At 44.6% G+C, this 19589-nt stretch overlaps 1 protein-coding gene across 1 annotated transcript; it reads right to left on the bottom strand.

The window, feature by feature from the left end:
* Positions 1-15551: 15551 nt before the first annotated feature.
* On the bottom strand, positions 15552-18843 carry slc25a5 (solute carrier family 25 member 5). Its single transcript, XM_063061099.1, has 4 exons — positions 18608-18843; positions 16915-17398; positions 16685-16825; positions 15552-15975 (listed from the first exon to the last, which is right to left on the bottom strand). The coding sequence occupies exons 1-4, from the start codon at positions 18719-18721 to the stop codon at positions 15818-15820; spliced, it is 897 nt and encodes a 298-aa protein (XP_062917169.1). The 5' UTR covers positions 18722-18843; the 3' UTR covers positions 15552-15817.
* Positions 18844-19589: the final 746 nt, after the last annotated feature.

A 19589-nucleotide genomic window follows, 5' to 3' on the forward strand; every position in this document is an offset into this window, starting at 1 on the left:
CTGGCCAGGTAGCATCTCTAGGAAGAGGTACAGTCGACGTTTCGGGCCGAGACCCTTTGTCAGGACTAACTGAAGGAAGAGCTAGTGAGAGACTTACTAGCTCTTCCTTCAGTTAGTCCTGACGAAGGGTCTCGGCCCGAAACGTCGACTGTACCTCTTCCATCATCAACTGTTTATTCATTTCCATAGATGTTGCCTGACCTGCTGAGTTGCTCCAGCATTTTGTGTGTGTGTGTTGCTTTGGACTTCCAGCATCTGTAGAATGTCTTGTGCTTATAAACTAAACAGCAGGAGAGTTGTGAGATGCAGAGTAGGAAAATTGGGTAATTGTTGAGGACCATAGATGAGCATTCTACTTTGAGTAGCATCTTTCATGGCCTCAGGGCACTGCAAAGCATTCTCAAAGCAACGCTGACATTATAGCAGCCAATGATTGCACTTTATCCTCCTTTGGAAAACAATGTGATACTGATGCACGGTGGATACATATGACCAGGACATCAGAATTTTTTTCTGCTCTGCCTTTAAATTGTGTCACAGAGTGTAACTGAGAGAGTAGATAGAGCCTGTGGTTAATCCCTGCATTGCAGACTCTTGTGCATGCAGCGTCTGATGGCTCTGCCTGTACTCGCTGGTAATTAGAAGAATGAGGGGGATCTCATCGAAAGGCAAACAAGAGAAAACCTGCCGATGCTGGAAATCCAAGCACCACACACACACACTGCTGGAGGAACTTAGAAGGCAGCATCTATGGAAAAACTACAGTCGACGTTTCGGGCCGAAACCCTCCAGCGGGACTGGAGAAAAAGTGTTGAGGATTAGATTTGAAAGATGGAGGGAGGGGAAGGAGAAACGCCAGGCAATTAGTGAAATTTAGTGGGGGAGGGATGAAGCAAAGAGCTAGGAAGTTAATTGGTGAAAGAGACAGAAAACCATGGAAGAAAATAAAGTGGGGGGGAAGAGCACCAGAGGGAGGTGATGATGGGTGGGCAAGGGGATAACATGAAAGAGGGACAAGGGGATGGGAAATGGTGAATGGGGGTGGAAGCATTATTGGAAGTTTGAGAAATCGATTTTCATGCCATCATACTGAAAGGTCTAGATAGATTAAATGTGAAGAGGATATTTCCTATACTGGGGAAGTCCAGGACCAGGATAGAGGGACGTCCATTTAGAACAGAGATGAGGAGGAATTTCTTTAGTAAGAGGGTGGTAAGTCTATGGAATTCATTGCCACTGGCAGCTGTGTAAGCCCAGGTCATTGGGTATATTTAAGGTGAAAATTGGTATGTTCTTGATCCGTTAGGATGTGAAACGTTACAGGGAGAAGGCAGAAGAATGGGGTTGAGGGGGAAATGGGACAGTCATGATGAAATGAAGGTGCAAAGTCAAGGAGCCGAACGGCCCAATCCAACTCCTAAGTCTTGTGGCCTCAGATTGTGGAGGCACAGTAGCGTAACGGCTAACAATACATTATTACAACGTCATCAGCCCAGCTTCAACTCCACTGCCTCCTGTAAGGAGTTTGTATGTTTTCCCTGTGACCTCATGGGTTTCCTCCTACATTCTGAAACAAATGTACGGGTTAGTAGATTAACTGGTCACAGGGTAAAATTGGGCAGCGTCAGCTCACTGGGCCAGAAAGGCTTTACTGTGTTATATCTCCAAATAAACAAAGATCAATACATTAATTCCCAATTTGTTTGACTTGGGTTTTGATACAAACAATGTCAGGACCCCAACATTACGTAATTCAAGGTGATTCATGTTAAAACTAGTTGTGGTAAGAATCTCACACCCTTAAGGCTGTCAGTGCAAACATGTGCAGTAATTCAGAATACCTTTATCACACCCTATTAACTCAACCACAACTAAGTAAACTGTAATGCAAAGCTAAACCAATTCAGTTAATGAAAGGAAATCTCTATGGTTACTATAGTAAATATACTGTCAAGTTTATTAATGAAAGATTCATTCACTGGAAAGGACGTCACTACTACACAGAATATTTAACTGTACACAGGGTACTTAATTGTATGTGCTATAAGTGACTATATGTACAGTACTGTGTTTTACACCCTGGCCCCAGACGAATGATGTTTTGTTTAGCTCTATACGTGTGCAGTTTATTATTTATTTATTAAGTGATACAGTGCAGAGTAAAACCTTCCCGCCCTTGGAGTCACGCTGCCCCAGCAAACCCTCAACCATCCTGACTAACCCTAACACAATCATGGAACAATTTACAATGACCATTTCACCTACCCACTATGTCATTGAACCGTGGAAGGAAACGGGAGGACCCGGAGAAAACCCACACATTCCATGGGGAGAATGAGCAAACTCCTTACCAAAATTGACTGGAATGTCATTAAACTTGAATTTTAAGTTACTGGCTGAGTGTTAATATGCATCGTAGGGAAATTGATGTTCCCAAACTATTTGGTAAGGAGCATCCTAGGTTTCAGGTGGCTTACAATTTCAATGTAAGCCACACAGCCAGAGAAAAATTATCATGAGATTACAATCATGCAAAAATGCCCAGAAAATGATATAATCTCTTGTGCTGAATAGTAATCTGGTTCTTTTTTGCAAATTCTGTGCAGTTTATACATCATTACCACCATCAGAGAGGAAGTACAGGAGCCTGAAGACACATATTCAACATTTTAGGGTCAGCTTCTTCCCCTCCGCCGTCACATTTCCGAATGGTCCATGAACGCTATCTCACGCTTTTCACAATATTTATTTATTTAAATATATTCTCATTGTGACTTATAGTCACTTTTATGTATTGTGCTGTATTGCTGCCAGAAAGTTACAAACTTCACAACAATTCTGATTCTGAAAATGTTTATTTCCTCTGTATTTGAGGAGCTGGTTCATCACGAAACGCGTGTGATGAACCATGTTTATGTAGTGCATCAACCCACATGAGATGTAGTTATCAGAATGAATCCACTAGGCTTTCCGGCTTGCTTGCTTCTGGAGACTTGTTACTTACTGTTGGGGTGATAATATGCATCACAGGGCAATAAAGGTTCACAAACCACTCCACAGGAATAATAAAAATACAAAGTAAAGCTCATTGTGCTGTCTAAAATGAAGTTCAAATATGGAGTTTGGTGCACATAACGTCCAAAATGTTAGGGTGTGGTTTCTTTAGAACTAGACTACAGATTGTAGCTGACAATCAATACTTTGAATGAGATAATTGCATTGTCCCTTAAATCGGAATAATACAGATGAATGACTGTATTTATTTCAATAACAATAAGGGTGGTGAGAGGCAACGTTAATCTGGACAGGCAACTGCAAAGCCTCAGTCAATTTAGTCAAAGAAATTTGAGTTACTACCTAGCAGCATTCTTAGACATGCTTCAAATCAGTTAAAATGTTTTCCACACCTTGCCCGGCAAAAATATTGTTCTAGGGTGTGGCGAAGAGAACAATATTTTCCACACAAAATCCTGAAGAGTCTCAGCCTAAAACGTCAACTGTTTATCCCCCTCCATAGATGCTGCCTGACTTGCTGTGTTCCTCCAGCATTTTTGTGTCTGTTGACTCCATCTACACTTGCCATTGCCCCAGGAAAACAGCCAGCATCCTCAAGGTCCCCTATCACCCCAGCCATTCTCTTTGGCCTCCCCCACCCCATTGGGCTGATAAAAATATTTTTTAAAAACAGTCCTGATGAAGGGTCTTGGCCCGAAATGTCTACTGCTTATTCCCCTCCATGGATGCTGCCTGACACGCTGAGTTCCTCCAGCATTTTGGGTGTGTTGCTACAGAGGAGGTTTACTAGACCAGTTCCTGTGTTGGTGGCACTGCACCTTGCTAAAGTTTAAGAGAACAAGAGGAAGATCTCACTAAAACATACACTCAATGGCTACTTTATTAGGTACACCTGTACACTTACTTGTTAATGTAAATATCTAATCAGCCAATCATGTAGCAGCAACTCAATGCATAAAAGCCTGCAGACATGGTCAAGAGGTTCAGTTATTGTTTCAGACCACACATCAGAATGGGGATGAGATGTGATCTTAGTGACTTTCACCATGGAACGATTGTTGGTGTCAGACAGGGTGGTTTGAGTATCTCAGAATCTGCTGCTCTCCTGGAACTTTCAGGTACAACAGTCTCTGGAGTTTACAGGGAATGGTGCAGAAAAAACATACACCCAGTGAAAACCAGTTTTGTGAGAAAGCCTTGTCTGCATGCTTTTGTGCATCGCGTGCTGCCATATGATTGGCTGACTAGATGTTTGTATTAGCGAGCAGGTGTACTGGGCACTGAGAGTATGCTTTGCTGTTGTCTAGGTGCCCCAAAGTCAAGTGGAGAGCCAGTGAGATTGTGTCCACTGAAGACCTGTTAAGAGAATAGCTACTGACTAATTGGCAGTTGTCATCACTCAACCCTCAGACTGAGTTACAATATTTGGCAGTCACCCTGGAAGCCAGAAATGTTTGAGATACTTGGCATCTGAACCAGGGCTCTTTAATCCGACTGCTCTGAGGCACTTTGTTATAGTGGATCGCTGCAAAAGCATTGGGAGTAGAGGATAAAAGTATTAAACAAATATTTGGCAAGGTAAAGCACTCATATCTGTGTGTTTGACATGATCCATCCCAATGCAAATTAAAAATTATTAATCTGGTTCTTGCTATATCTCCAGAAATGGCCAAATTTAGTTGTTACCTTCATTCCCATGTATATACACTACACAGCTGGTATTCTGCTGTGGTAGGGGCAGTAAGTGGTGGGGGTGGGAATGGGAGAGACTAATGCTACCCGGATTGCAAATGGAATCTTTATTGAATTTTTGTCAGCTGACTGAAAGCTCTGATAACTTCATTTGACAAACTGAGTGCTTGGCAAATATTTTTGGCATCGGGTCTCTCCAATCTGCGCAGCAAATATATTTTCTCTTAACCAATGCCACTCAGTTCTGTGGCAACTTAAATCTTGAATTTAGCCATATCTTGATCTTCTATCTTGAATTTACAGTACAGTGTGGGAGTTTGCTGTGTGCAGATTAGACTGCGCTCCCTGCATTAGACAGAAGATTTACTGTGAGAGTACACTGACCATACTCAGCAGAGATCCTAGAATGTGAAGCACTTTAGATAAGATTTATTTACTAATCACAAGTATATCGAAACATACAATGAGAAGCGTCCTTTGCATTAACGACCAACACAGTCTGAGGATGTACTGGGGGCAGCCTGCAAGTGTTGCCAACATAGCATGCCCCCAATGGTTATTTATTTATTTCTTGAGATACCAAGTGGAATAGGCCTTTCCAGCCATTTGAGCCATGCCACCCAGCAGAAGAAGATACAGACAATATGCAACAAGCAACAACAGCAAAACAAACCCTTTCCCAGTCTATTCTCTACCCCTATTCACATAGACAAGCCTCAAACTCCAGGACAGGCTGTCTCTGGACCTCCAACATCCCTTTTCTCAGAAGCCCCTCTTACAATGATGATGATGTTCAAACCCCAGCAAAGACTTTGGTCAACTAGGGAAAGGTATTTTAAAATCAAGACCTTAGTTCCACCACAAAGCTCATGATTGCTGAAGAAATAACAGGTGCATTGGTCACGATCTTTCAAGCGTCACTTGATTCTAGCATGGTCCTGGAGGAATGCAAAATTGCAAATGTCACTCCACTCATTAAGAAGGGAGGAACACCAAAGAGAGGAAATTATAGGCCAGTTAGCCTAACCTCAGTGGTTGGGAAAGTGTTGGAGTCCATTATTAAGGATGAGATTTCGGGGTACTTGGAAACTAATGATAAAATAAGTAAAAGCCAGCATGGTTTCTGTAAAGGGAAGTTTTGCCTGACAAATCTGTTAGAATTCTTCAAGGAAGTAACAAGCTGGGTGGACAAAGGAGAGGCAGTGGATGTCATTTACTTGGATTTTCAGAAGGCATTTGATAAGGTGCCTCACATGAGGCTGCTTAACAAGATAAAATCCCATGGCTTTACAGGAAAGATACTGGCATGGATAGAGGAATGGCTGAGAGGCAGGAGGCAGTGAGTGGGAATAAAGGGGGCCTTTTCTGGTTGACTGCCAGAGACTACTGATATTCCTCAGGGGTCAGTATTGGGACTGCTACCTTTCATATTGTTTGACGATGATTTAGATAATGGAATCGATGGGTTTGTGGCAAAGTTTATGGATGATACAAAGACAGGTGAAGGGGTAGATCGTGCTGAAGAAGCAATATGATTTCAGCAGGACTTAGATAAATTGGAAGAATGGGCAAAAGGTGGCAGATGGAATACAGTGTTGGAAAATGTATGATAATGCATTTTGGTAAAAGGAACAATAGTGCAGACTATTATTTAGATGGGGAGAAGGTTCAAACATCAGAGATGCAAAGGGTCTTCGGAGCAAGACTCCCAGAAGGTTAATTCACAAGTTGAGTCTGTGGTAAAGAAGGCAAAAGCAAGCTGGCATTTATTTCAAGGGGAATAGAATATAAAAGCAAGGAGATAATGCTGAGGCTTTATAAGACACTAGTCAGGCTGCACTTGGGAGTATTGTCAACAGTTTTGGGCCCCATATCTCAGAAAGGGGGTGTTGTCATTGGAAGGAGTTCAGAGGAGGTTCACGAGGATGATTCTGGGAATGAAGGGGCTTACATATGAAGAGTGTTTGGCAGTTTTGCGCGTCTACTCACTGGAATTTAGAAGAATAGTGGGGGGATTCTCATTGAAACCTACCAAATGTTGAAAAGGACTAGATAGGGTGAATGTGGAGAGGATTTTCCCTCTGGTGAGGGTATCCAGAACTAGAGGGCACAGCCTCAAAATTGAGGGGTGACTTTTTAGAATAGAGGCAAGGAGTACTTTTTTAGCCAGAGAGTAGTGAATTGGTGGAAAACTCTGCCACAGACTGGGGTGGAGGCCAAGTCCATGGGTATACTTAAGACGGAAGTTGATCGTTTCCTGATTGGTCGGGGCATCAAGGGATCTGGTGCAAGGGCAGGTCTATAGGGTTGAATGGGATCTGGGATCAGCCATGATGAAATGGTGGAGAGGACATGACGGACTGAATGGCCTAACCCTGCTTCTGTGTCTTATGGTCTGTAGTGGGCATCACAAAGCACTGCAAAGAAAGTCCCAATTTAGTCTCCACAAATTCATTGGAAGAACAAGTGAACGGACATTGGCGTCATCTTCCAGGCCAACTCTGCCTTCTCTCTGCTAATGACACGTGCCCATCACCAAATTCCCAAAGTATTTTCCAGAATTAGAATCAGGTTTATGATCACTGGCATGTGTCATGAATTTTGTTGATTGTGGAGGAAGTACAAGGCAAGACATAAAAGATCATTATAGGTTATGATAAGGAATATTAAAAAACCATATGTAGCGCAAAAAGAAAGCAAAAAAGTGAGGCAGTGTTCAGAAATCGTATGGTGGTGGGGAAGATGTTCCTAGAACGTCTATTGTGTGTCTCCAGGCTCCTATACCTTCTCCCTGATGGTCATAATGAGAAAGAGGGCATGTTCTGGATAGTGAGGGTCCTTACTGATGGATGCCACATTCCTGAGGACGTCCTCAATGGGATTCAGATTCTGATTCCATCAACAAATTCCCAAAACACATTCCATGACAGATATTGGAATAGTGGACAGACTTAAAGACTGGTCTCAAACCCTTGAAAAATACAGAACCTTCACTGTCTCTGGGGATGTGTTCGTCCATCGTCGTTCATGAGGACCTCAACACCATTATGATGGTGTCGAGACTAGCGCTTGATTTGGATTTAGGTGAGGGAGAGTTGCGCAGCGTCAGCCTCACTCTCTCTTCCCAATTCCCATCCGGATCCAGTGGCAAGACAGAGTCGAGACGGCTGGAGATGAGACTAGGCGCACTGGATGCCCAGGACGTCTTCTGTATCTAGTCGTGCTCTACACATTCCACAACGCTTGCAGAGACCGCCTTCTTGACCGTTGGACCTTCCATTGGTCTCGTCCGCTCAATCCGCCGGAGTCTGTCTTCACATGCGGGGATAGACAACTCCCTCTCACCGAGGGAACTTCCAGTTTGAAGTGGTGAAGGGTGGGGGGAACCAGGCTGGTAATGATGCCATGCAGTGGGGAGCACTAAGATCTTAGGCACGAGTACTGTACATCACCTCACAAACTAGCCACCCACGCACCCTGTGGATCAATTCCTGACCCCCACTGTTGACGAGTCTGCAGATGCCGCGTCGGCCTCGCCAGCCAGCCCCCTCAGAACCCACACCAGCGCTCTTAATCCTGAGGTGTAATCCAATCGCCTAATGGGATTAAAAAATTGTTGAAACCTTCAGGTGTTGAAAGGCGCTTTGTTAATTCAATTTCACACTGGGCTAAGTCTGGACGGGAACAGAGAGAACGCGATGGCTTGTGTCCAAGGGGAAGTCCTTCTGACCGGCGGTGAGCATGTTATCTTACCAGGATTTATTTTAACATCCTGCTGGCGGTGTTATTTTTCATGCACTGAATGATAGACTGGGTGTGTGAATTGGGCTGCCTTTCCTGCGTTGTGTGTTTCGCCGTTTCCGTGGTCAATTGATTACCATCAAAGGTGACCCGTTTCCTCCCCACTTCCAAATGAGCAACAGACTTCGCTCCTAGTGCTGCATTTTTTTTTCACATCCGCAAGAGCACACTGAGCATGCTCGGCAGGGAGCCGCTGCGCAAATTGCGAAAGAAAGTTGGGAAATGTCACTGCAGAGTGAGTCATTCGCGGGGCGGTGTGCGGTTACTTCCCCTCGCACGCCAACGCTGCGCCTTGAGATGATGCGCTCCACTTCCCCAGTCCGCGCCCTCAGTTTCATTCAGACATGGTACAGTAATGTGACGAGCTGGACGCAGGTCGCAAACCCGGGAGATGATGACTAATCTTTACCTTTCTTCCTGATGATTCAGTGAAAAGGAATCCTCCCTTTTCACAATTCCTTTAGGAATATTTTACAATTGCAAAAAAGGTATGAGGGGTACAGATAGGGTAAACGCAAGCAGGCTTTTTCCACTGAGGCTGGGTGAGACTGATACTAGAGGTCATGGGTTAAGGGTGAAAGTTGAAATGCTTAAGGGAGAACTTCTTCACTCAGAGGGCGGTGAGGGTGTGGAATGAGCTGTCAATGGATGCAGGTTCAATTTCCATATTTAAGAGAAATTTGGATAGGTACATGGATGGGAGGGGTACGGTGGGCTATGGTCTGCATGAAGGTCAATGGGGCCAGGCAGAATAATAGTCTGGCACAAACTAGATGGGCAGTAGTGTTCTGTGATCATGGTGTTTCTTAATAAAAGCAGTCCAGCTCAATTCAAACTAAAGTAAAAACAGAAATTGCAGGAAACACTCATCAAGTCAGGCTGCATTGGTGGAAAGAGAACTGTTGTTTCAGGTTCAGGATTCTTGGTCAGAAGCAACAAGCAAAGTGCTGGAAGATCTCTGCAAGTCAGACGGAACCTGCGGAGGGAAATGGACAGTCGACCTTTCAGATCAAATCCCTCCACTTGGACCGGGAGTGTAGAGGGGACACATACAAAGTGCTGGAAGATCTCTGCGAGTCAGACGGAACCTGCGGAGGGAATTGGACGGTCGACCTTTCAGATCAAATCCCTCCACTTGGACCGGGAGTGTAGAGGGGACACATACAAAGTGCTGGAAGGTCTCCACGGGCCAGGGTGCATCTGTGGAGGGAACTGGACGGTCAGCATTTCGGGTCATGAACCTGGGGAGTTAGGCAGTATAAACAGGTGGAGCAACAACTGGCAGGTTGTCGGTGGATCCAGGTGAGGAGAGGTGGGAGCGCAAGTGGCAGGTGGAGTGCAGTGTAGGGAAGTGTATGGTCATGCACTTTGGTAGAAGGAATAAAGGTGTATTATAGTTTCTAAACAGGGAACAAATTCAGAAAGCAGAGGTGCATATAGGGACTTGGGAGCCATGCTGCAGGATTCCCTAAAGGTGAACTTGCAGGTTGAGTCAGTAGTAAGATAAATGCAATGCTAGCATTCATTTCAAGAGGACTAGAATATAAAAACAAGGATATAATACCGAGGCTTTAAGGCATTGGTCAGGCCTATGAGCAGTCCTGGGGTTCTATATACAAAAAAGAACGTGCTGGCATTGGAGAGGGTTCAGAGGAGGGTTTATGAGAATGACACTGGGAATTAAAGGGTTAACTTGTGAAGAGCGTGTGGTGACTCTGGACCTGTACTTGCTGGAATTGAGAATAATGAAAGGCGATCTCATTGCAACCTACCAAATATTGAAAGGCCTAGATACAGTGCACACGTGTTTCCTACAGTGGGGGAGTGTAGGACCAGACAGCACGATGTCAGAATACAAGGACATTCCTTTAGAACGAAGCTGATGGGACTTTGTTTGGCCAGAGGGTGCTGAATCTGTGGTGTTCCTTGCCACAGGCAGCTGTGGAGGCAAAGATCCTCACCATCTCCCCACAGTGTGGATGCAGTTTCCTCTAACGTGCCAACCTGATCTGTGCAGTTCCTGTGGCCTAATGAATGTTACAGGGTCCTAGCCTAACCTTTCGTAAACGGGACTATCAATAATTTGATGTGTCTTTTTAACTAGTGCTTCCACTCGTTGTCTCTTCAGTATGAACCTGCAGTCTAAGGTCATTTCCTGATCTTTCTAAAATATCAACCTTCCCCCCCCCCCCCCCAGCTGTACTTCATTGATGAATCAGTAATTTTTTTTTCATTATTGTCACATATACAACATATAGAGTTTTTAAAAAAAAGCTTTGTTTTGCTTGGCATTGCAATTTTTCAGCTTGTACCCAGCTTTTTGTACAAATATTGAACATAATTAAGTTTATGGACAAATTATTGATGCAACAGAAACATCATATTGAAATGTATGTTTGGTCTCCACTCTGGCCATTGGGTCTGTTTCAGGGCATTTGTATTTATCACGGAACGTTTGCATTCCACCCTCTTGTCATGGCAGTGGTTCGGATCACACATGACAATGTGTCTCTGCCTTCTGTAGAATAGTACACGGCACCACCCTGTCCATTATGTGGAGATGCCTGTGGGCCTTGTCTCAGTCTCTGCCACAACTCTGGGCCTCTCTCTCCTCCATCTGCCGTGGACTTCTCTGACAGTCCATCTGCTGCCAGATCTGTCTGGGTAGCCTCCAACCTGATGGCACCAACATCGATTTCCCTCTTTGGTAATTTTCCCCCTCTTCTTCTATTCCCCACTCTAGCCTCCTACCTCTTCTCTGCACCTATCATCTTCCTCCTATGGTCCACTCTCCTCTCATATCAGATTCCTCCTTCTCTAGCCTTTTTGATTCGCCTGCCACCTTCTGGTTAGTCCTCCTTCCCCTCCCCCATTTTTATTCTGGCATCTTCCCCCTTCCTTCCCAGTCCCCAAGAAGGATCTCAGCCCAAAACTTAGGACTCTTCCATTTCTATGGATGCTGCCTGGCCTGCTGAGTTCCTTCAACATTTTGTGTGTGTTGTTCTGTAGAATAATCAATTGTGTGCTTTTTGTCGACGTCCACTGCTGGGTCTGCTCTGGGATCAGCAGACATCTGGTGTCTTTACTCTTCCGAAGGGAGTAATGACACCAGGAGCATCAGGAGCTCTTGGTGCTTTGAGGAAAAAAAAGCCCTAGGCTGTGCATTTTAACCTGAAAAGAACCCTTGTAACTGATCACCAATCAGAAGCATTAACCATGCTAAATTGAACTAAATCCAAAATCAGTGTCACATTTCCATTCAGTAATTGTTATCTTGATCATTAGTATCACATGAGAGTTCAACTCTCCTCTAGTCATTGGACCTAGCTTGAAGCACTAAACGAGTGGGCCAAAAAACCATTGAAATAGCTTTCAATTTAACATGACTTCACACAGCAATCATCAGTTTCAATGGATTTGCTTCAAGTTTAGAATTTATTTAAATCCCACAACATAAGGGAGTAAAATTCTTTCTTTATCACAGACAATTTCAACTTAAAATTTTCAGGAAACAATGTATTAATATCCAGTAAATCTTAAGAATGTAATTTTAATTATTAATAGCTTCTAATGTCGTGAACCAAAACAATTGCAAGTATTTTCTTTAACAAAGTTATTTGAAAACGCTGGTCAGGCTTTTTGTGGGAAAAGAATTTGGGTCCTCAACCCTTCAATGGGACTGCCAAAAAATATCTTGCAAACAGATTCAGCACTTTACTTGTATTCTGATACAGATTTTAGAATTAAACATAAGTTTTAAACTGGTCAAAATGACAGAACAAAATTAGCTCCTCAACATCTCCATGTATTGCCACCTTGTTGTGATGGAGAGGCCGGAGATTTCTGACAGCAATGCCACCTGGAATTTAGCCATTTTGCACGTAGCTTCTAGTAGGGTCACCCACGGTGGCAAGGTCAAGGGTGGAGTTCTAAAGAGCGAGCGATCCAACCAAGACCTCAACAGTGGAGGATGACGCATCACAATGGCAGTGAAGGGTGGAGGAAGGCTGCAGCATCTAAGGGTCCCCAGCCGTTCTGAACTGACCCTGACCCCAGTCTATCAAGGACCACGTGGTGGCTGCCCGTGCATCACGTTAAACAATGCCTCGCGCAGTTATCCAGCATGAGGAAGCAGAATTGCTGTTCCTATTGATGCAAGGAATGCGGAATCTTAGGGCAGAGATTTAAATTGCTTGAACGAAGAGTGATTTAAAAGCTCAAGTTGTTCAGATTTGGGACTGTCTGAGAAGATGGTGGAAACTGATTCCAGGAAATTAACCATCACCATGAATCTCTACTACTGCCCGATCAAAATTCCCTGCACTTATAGTACTTCACTGTTGAAAATCATAATTTAGCTTTACCACACAGAACTTGCAGGCAAATTTGAAATTCCTTATTAAAACAGACAGAAGACGTGCAATATGAAAACAAATTCCATAACAGCACATAACCCCTGAAGGGTCTCAGCACGAACCATCAGCTCTCCACTAGAAAGGGGATTTGATGCATTGTTGTGGCTCCCAATTAACAATGACGCTGAGATACTTCCTCGAATGCGCTGGGACATATCATCATGATGTACTCTAGGGTCTTTGGGTATTTCAACATCAGATACTCTCCCAGGTGACCCAGCCAGGGTCGAAGAGGCCCCAGCAGCAATGATTCTTGATCCATAGCGATCAGCAGGCACATTCATAAGACCATAAGACACAGGCGCAGAATTAAGCCATTCGGTCCATCAAGTCTGCTTCACCAGTAGCCTCTTCTTTTTGAAGTCCCCATATTGCCATGGAGAGAGTAGGTTCTTCAGATGGGAGCACTTTGCACAGCAAATAAAGGGAAGTTTGAAAAAGGTACTATTTTTCAGAACCCACATCTTTTCCCTCAAACATGCAGGCACCTATTGATATTTATTTTGCATTCCCTTATTCCCACTTAGAATCTTCACAATTGACAACACCCTAAATAACTCCAGAGAATGAAATATTCTGGAAGGAGACTCTTAACGTTGTTATCAGATTATCTTTATCCTTCCCTTCGAAAGCAAGAGGGTAAAAACTGCTGTACAATGTTCCAGATGCATTAGTTTTATTAAAATAGTATTCACCAAATAGATAGATACATCTGAAAAGCAGGACAAAATGTATACCCCAAATTCAGATATATTCCAAGTTGAGTCAATAATTTAATTGGGTTTCTTTCCCAGCTACTAACACGCTGAAGCTTTTGAATTTAATGCGATCAAATGCCAGTCAGCAGTATCTGATGACAAGAGGCAACTAATCCAACAATAACAGTGCTAAGTACATGGATGGGAGGCATACAGTTCTGACATTGGTCAATGGGATGAGGCAGCATAATAGTTCAGTAGACTAGATGGGCTAAAGGACCTGCTTCTGCACTCTACTGCCCTGTGACTCTAATCCCCTGGTAACCGAACTTGTTAAAAACTCAGGTCAGGGAACCCTTGCATAACCACAGCCAGCTTTTTAGGTCAGTGACCTTTCAAGGATTTCAGTAACACTGTTTTCTTTCAACATTAAGTAAAGCCACCAATCTTGGGGGGAAAAAAAACTTTATTGACAACTTCTAATATTGTGTACTGTATATAAGTGAAGTCATTGGTACAAAGCCCATGCTGCACATCTCAACCCCACTAATGCTTTCAGGCCTCTCCATTTACTTTACCAACCCCAAAACCAGTAACGCCAAAGCTAATGACAGCTTCATTAATATTAATCCTGCTGGGACTAGCGTCGGTCTTGCTGGAGGAATATAGCAAGTCAGGCAACATCTGTGGAGGGAAATGTTTCAGCTCAAGATCCTTCACATGGGCTGGAAAGAGACAGTAAACAGAATGGGACTGGGGTCAGAGCAAGGTGAATGGATTTATCCAGCAGGCAGGGTCCTTACCCATCCTCACTTGTAACCCTGGCATGAAGTTCAAGCAAGCTGCTAGGAAGAAAGTGAGCAGCCATTTCATTACTCAAGATCCATGATTTCAATTGAAGGAACCCAAACAAAATGTTTTAATGCCAGATCTGATAAGCCTACACCTGTTAAAACATAGTTACAAGCAAAATCCTAACATTCAAATCACTATTTGTCACCATTCATAGACCTTACAGAATGTTTACATGGATCAACAACCAAGGGCAGTTTTACTGGTGCAGTATCAGCCAATGAAAAGGGACTGAAAACTCACAGACACAGCTACATCCAGACTCGAGTTAGGGTTTTGATAAGACTAAAGATTTATCTTAAAGTGTTTCAAATGGGGATAAATCATTAATGTATCAGATGCAACTATTTGTCTAGGAAGATCAAACTGCTACTTTGTAAGACATGGCATAGTGACAAGTGTAGCTGCACATCCAGAATTTCACACCATTCCAGCCTGCTACAAGCTAATCCAAAACACAGCTCTCAACACGCCACCTTGGCAGCTATACTCAATCCACTGCAAAGAAATATGATTTACAACCAAGCATCAAATTGTGTTCCAATCTAATGCACATCGTTTGCTGTACAAGCAGGTCTACAAAAGCCAGTCCAAGGCAAGTCTTTTAAGTTGTATGAGGACACCAGCTGTAGATGATCATTAAGAAAAAAATACTTTATACATAACCCAGGCCCAAGATGACTTTATAGGCAACAGAATTTGCATTTTCCTGTTTAAATGGCCTGTACATTAAGGCAACAAAAGTTCCTGCAGTACAAACTACAACTTGCAATTCAGGCAACTGGCTGCACAAGAGTACCTGGCATTGAAATCATAATTCTTTAGTATTTAATGTCAAGGCTTACAAAAAAAAAGCCATTTGAACAGGAAGCTGGATGGTCTGCTGCGTTTTTAAATCAGTGAACTCCTTCATGTAAACAGTAGACTCATCCCCGAGATCAGGGAACAGAGAATACCAACTGTATACACAGTTAGCCCAAGTACAACAAAATATGCAACAAAGGGACAAATCCTATGAAAAATGTATACAGACTTTCTGAGAAGTGTGGACATAAATGAAACATTAATAAAGGCTACAGACATTTACACTGTCAATTTTATTTTTAGTTACAGTAATTTAAAAAGAGCAGACCGGCTGGATGAAATGATTTAGTCCCATCATTACGGAATGATACTAAGTGTACAGAGAATGATTGTGGTCATTTAACATGGTCGCTTCGTAACCCAAACCAGCTTTTACCAGATGGGCCCCTATAAATAGGTGTAATTTGAGAAAGTCCATGAATGTACAAGATATGTTACAAGTACAACACTGGTTCACGCAACATTGACGTCTGTGACCATTTAAACAAATTTCTTGAACTCATCATACAAGACCAGCACGAAAGCACCACCCATGCCTCGCAGCACATTGGACCAAGCACCTTTGAAGAAAGCTTTGGCACCCTCATCCTGCAAGATCTTCTTCCAGCAGTCAATTGTTCCTTTGTACATGATGTCAGCTGGAAATAGAGAGAAATTTAAAAAAAAGTTAGCTCAACCCCCTTCTAAGAAAACTGCCAATCAATCATCAAAAGTAACACAAAATGTTACTCTGCTGGTTAAACAGCATCGACAGAGTGGAATAAACAGTCGACACTTTGGGCCAAAACCCCTCACCAGGACTGGACAGGAAGGGGGAAGCAGCCAGGGTAAAGCATAGAGGGGAAGGGGGCAAGTGATTGGTGAAATGAAATGTTGCTCTGCTCTACCCAGAAGTGAGGTTTGTGATATCCCACACAATGCAACTACTCAGCACGACTCTCCACTGGAGTGTCAAGCAACCACAAATAGTAGTTAGCTGTCAGCTTCTCCCCACCCCTCCCATAAACAAATGCCAGCACCTCTGCATCCAGGCTGGACAGAAAAGCAGCCACATATTCTAATACCAGTTAGGCGAGGATGGCGCCAGGGAGTGAGGACTATGTCCAGCTCCATCAGTAAATATTCCCGTTCAGGACTACTACAGCTACAGGAACTCCGGTAAGCTCCTTCTGCACTAGTTTTTAAAATATTTCTTACTATAACAGAAACTATTTATGTATTGCACTGAGTAGGTGCTGCAAATCAAATTTCACATGTCGGGGAAACAAGCCCAATTCTGTCTTAAGCATGCAACAGTGAGACCAACACAACAGCTACAAGCCACCCGCTCCTGGGCCCAGAACCTACCTCCTTTCCGCCCAGACTGCATCATCATACGACGACGCACAGTGTCAAATGGGTAGGAAGTCACACCAGCAACAGCTGTTACAGTCTGAGCAATCATCCAACTGACCACAATGTGGGTGTTCTTGGGGTCTGGGAGCATTCCTGGAGGAGAAAGGAGAATGGCAACACTTAGCACCGGCAGGAAGCAACTCTGCGAACATGAGTGTACGGACGAGGCGTCGCAGGCTCACCTTTGGCGGTGTCGTAGATCCCGAAGTACGCAGCTCTGTAGATGATGATGCCCTGCACGGACACATTGAAGCCCTGGTAAAGACCCCTCAGGCCGTCCGATTTGAAGATCTTGGCAAGGCAGTTGCCCAGACCCGAGAACTCCCTCTCAGAGGCGGACTTCCCAACATCCGCGGCCAGGCGCGTCCGGGCAAAGTCGAGTGGATAGACGAAGCAGAGAGACGTGGCACCGGCAGCACCGCCAGAGGCCAGGTTACCAGCAAAGTAGCGCCAGAACTGTTTCTTGTCAACACCGCCGAGGAAGATCTGCTTGTACACATCTTTGAAAGCAAAGTTGAGTGCCTGGGTGGGGAAGTATCTGATCACATTGGCCAAATTCCCACGCCAGAAGGAGACGAAACCTTGCTCTCTTGGAATACGTACAACACAGTCAATTATCCCTTTGTATTGCTTTTCTGCTGCTATCTGCTTGCTCGCATGTTGCACCTGTAACAGATAAACTCAAGTTAGTTGGGGTATCAAAATGGCCAGGAATGACAGACCTATTTAAACATCCTTTGGACTCTGCAATGGTGAAGCTGATCTGTACAAAGCTTGGAAACTAATCCCGCCCCCGAGCACTAAGGTGACCCAGGGCAGGTCTGACCTTCCGACTGCACTGCTTGCACACGGTTTCCTTGGCTACCGGCTCGCGTTTCCGGCAGCACTGGCGATCCACGGCATTGGGCGCGCACACACCGCACCGGACGGATTGCAAACGCCCCGAGGAGCGGCGGCGGCTCCGGTGTATTGCAGCTCCGACCCGTTCCGCAGTCGGCGGCGCCCTGCAGCACCGACATTCACATTCCTTCTGCACAGCGACAGCGGGATTCCGCGAGCGATTAGTCATCGCGGCAACAAGCAGGGAAACACCTTCTGGGAGGGGTAGAGTAGCTGAAACTATCCGAATTCCTGTCACGGCGACTACAGATTGAACCGAGATTCTGGTGATTTTACCGACAGATTTCCCCCTCCCCCCGTAACGATACACGTGCTCCATTGTAGCCTTGGGAACAATGGACAGGTCAGACCCAGAGTTGCCTCCTCCTGCGGAAGCTCTTGTTCCGCTAACCAACACTGAACAACTTTTACTAAAAAATGCTTTAAACCCCCCCCCCATCCTGTTAATTTCCCCACCCGGCTCGTTGAGATTGCTTGCCCCCAATCCACAGTAGGAAACGAGGCCGCGATGACTGCGGTCTAGACCTCCCTCCCTTGGCGCCTCCTCCATCAATGCTAACTGGCCTTGTCCAATAGGCCGCGCTCCTTCTCCTTGCTACGACCTTGATTGTCTTGTAAGTCACGTTTGAAAATATATTTTTTTTTTGAAAATGAAGAAAACACTACGGATGGCGGCCACATGAATGCAATGCGCTTTAACGTAAATGCTAAATAGATGCTCACTCGCCGAATAGGGAAAGACACACTCATTTTCGCTGAGGTACTAGGTGACCGAAGGAGGAAGCTCCATTTTACGTTTTACTCTATCTGAGTGGGAAAAAATAGTTTCATTGCAGCCAATTTTTCCTACGGATAACCGCCAAGAATGGATGCAATGCCGTCAATTCGCCCGCCAGCAGTTTGCTTTAGTACTGAGGAAAGAAAAGAAAATCAACTATTCACAACGCCGAAATTGCATTAAAAGGCCTGGATTACCTGCAGTAGAAGCTTCACTCTCTCGATGGGAGCTACGGCCGTCTTGGAAATAGCAGCAGCCACGCCACCAGCCAGGAAATCCTTAGAGAAACTTATGATCTTGTCTGTTGCCATTTCGAGCCTATTCAATTTACTTCTGCGTCCTTTGTGTTAAATATTAAATACAATTGTCTTTTTTTTAAAATGCTGACTGACCAAAACCGCACTTCAAACTCCAGCCGGCGCCGATGAAATGGCCGATGTTGCAGCGGAAGTGAAGCTTTAAGGCGGCGGAGCTACCGCGAGAGCGCGCGAGCGGCGCCGGGGCGCGGCCGCCGTGCGCCTGATTGGTCAGCCGCGGCACTCCTCGCTGTGTGATTGGCGGGGCCGGCGTGGCCCCCGGGAGGCTCGCGCGCCGACCCATTGTCCTGGGGGGGTTGCTGCGGGGCCGAGTGTTACGCCGGGCCCGCACTTTGTAACAGTGTCACGAAGCCATGTCGCGCTGCTCCTGTCCCAGCACAGCTGTCTCCCGACTCCAATCAATTACTGCACCACCTTTGGGCGGAGACGGAACCAAACCCTTGAAGGTCACATTGTCGCTGGGTTGCATTTTTCTCAGACTCTTTCGTGGAACCGCTGATTTCAAACTTAAAGTCAACCCACTGCTAATTTACTGATAGTAACCTGCTCACGGGTTATGTAAGAAGGACGTTAGAGTGAGAACAGTTTTGAGCCCTTGCGACATACAACTGATGTATTTTTAAAGTTTTACTGCGGATTTACTCTGTTTCGGGTCAATTCGAGTTAGTGACCCTTTTCACTCCATTACTGTTCCTTGCTGCCCTTTCTTGCTTCCGGGCAATCACGACTTTTTATTTAAGATAAATATACGAGTCTTCTTCTCTATTTGTTTTCCATCTTTTATGACTCAGTTGATCATAATCTTGCTTTTCAGCGACAAATTTCCACGATTTAGATCTAAAATAAGATTTCAAACAGACTT

The sequence above is a fragment of the Mobula hypostoma genome, chromosome 10 (genome assembly GCF_963921235.1).
Source record: "Mobula hypostoma chromosome 10, sMobHyp1.1, whole genome shotgun sequence".
NCBI classification, from domain to species: Eukaryota; Metazoa; Chordata; class Chondrichthyes; order Myliobatiformes; family Myliobatidae; genus Mobula; species Mobula hypostoma.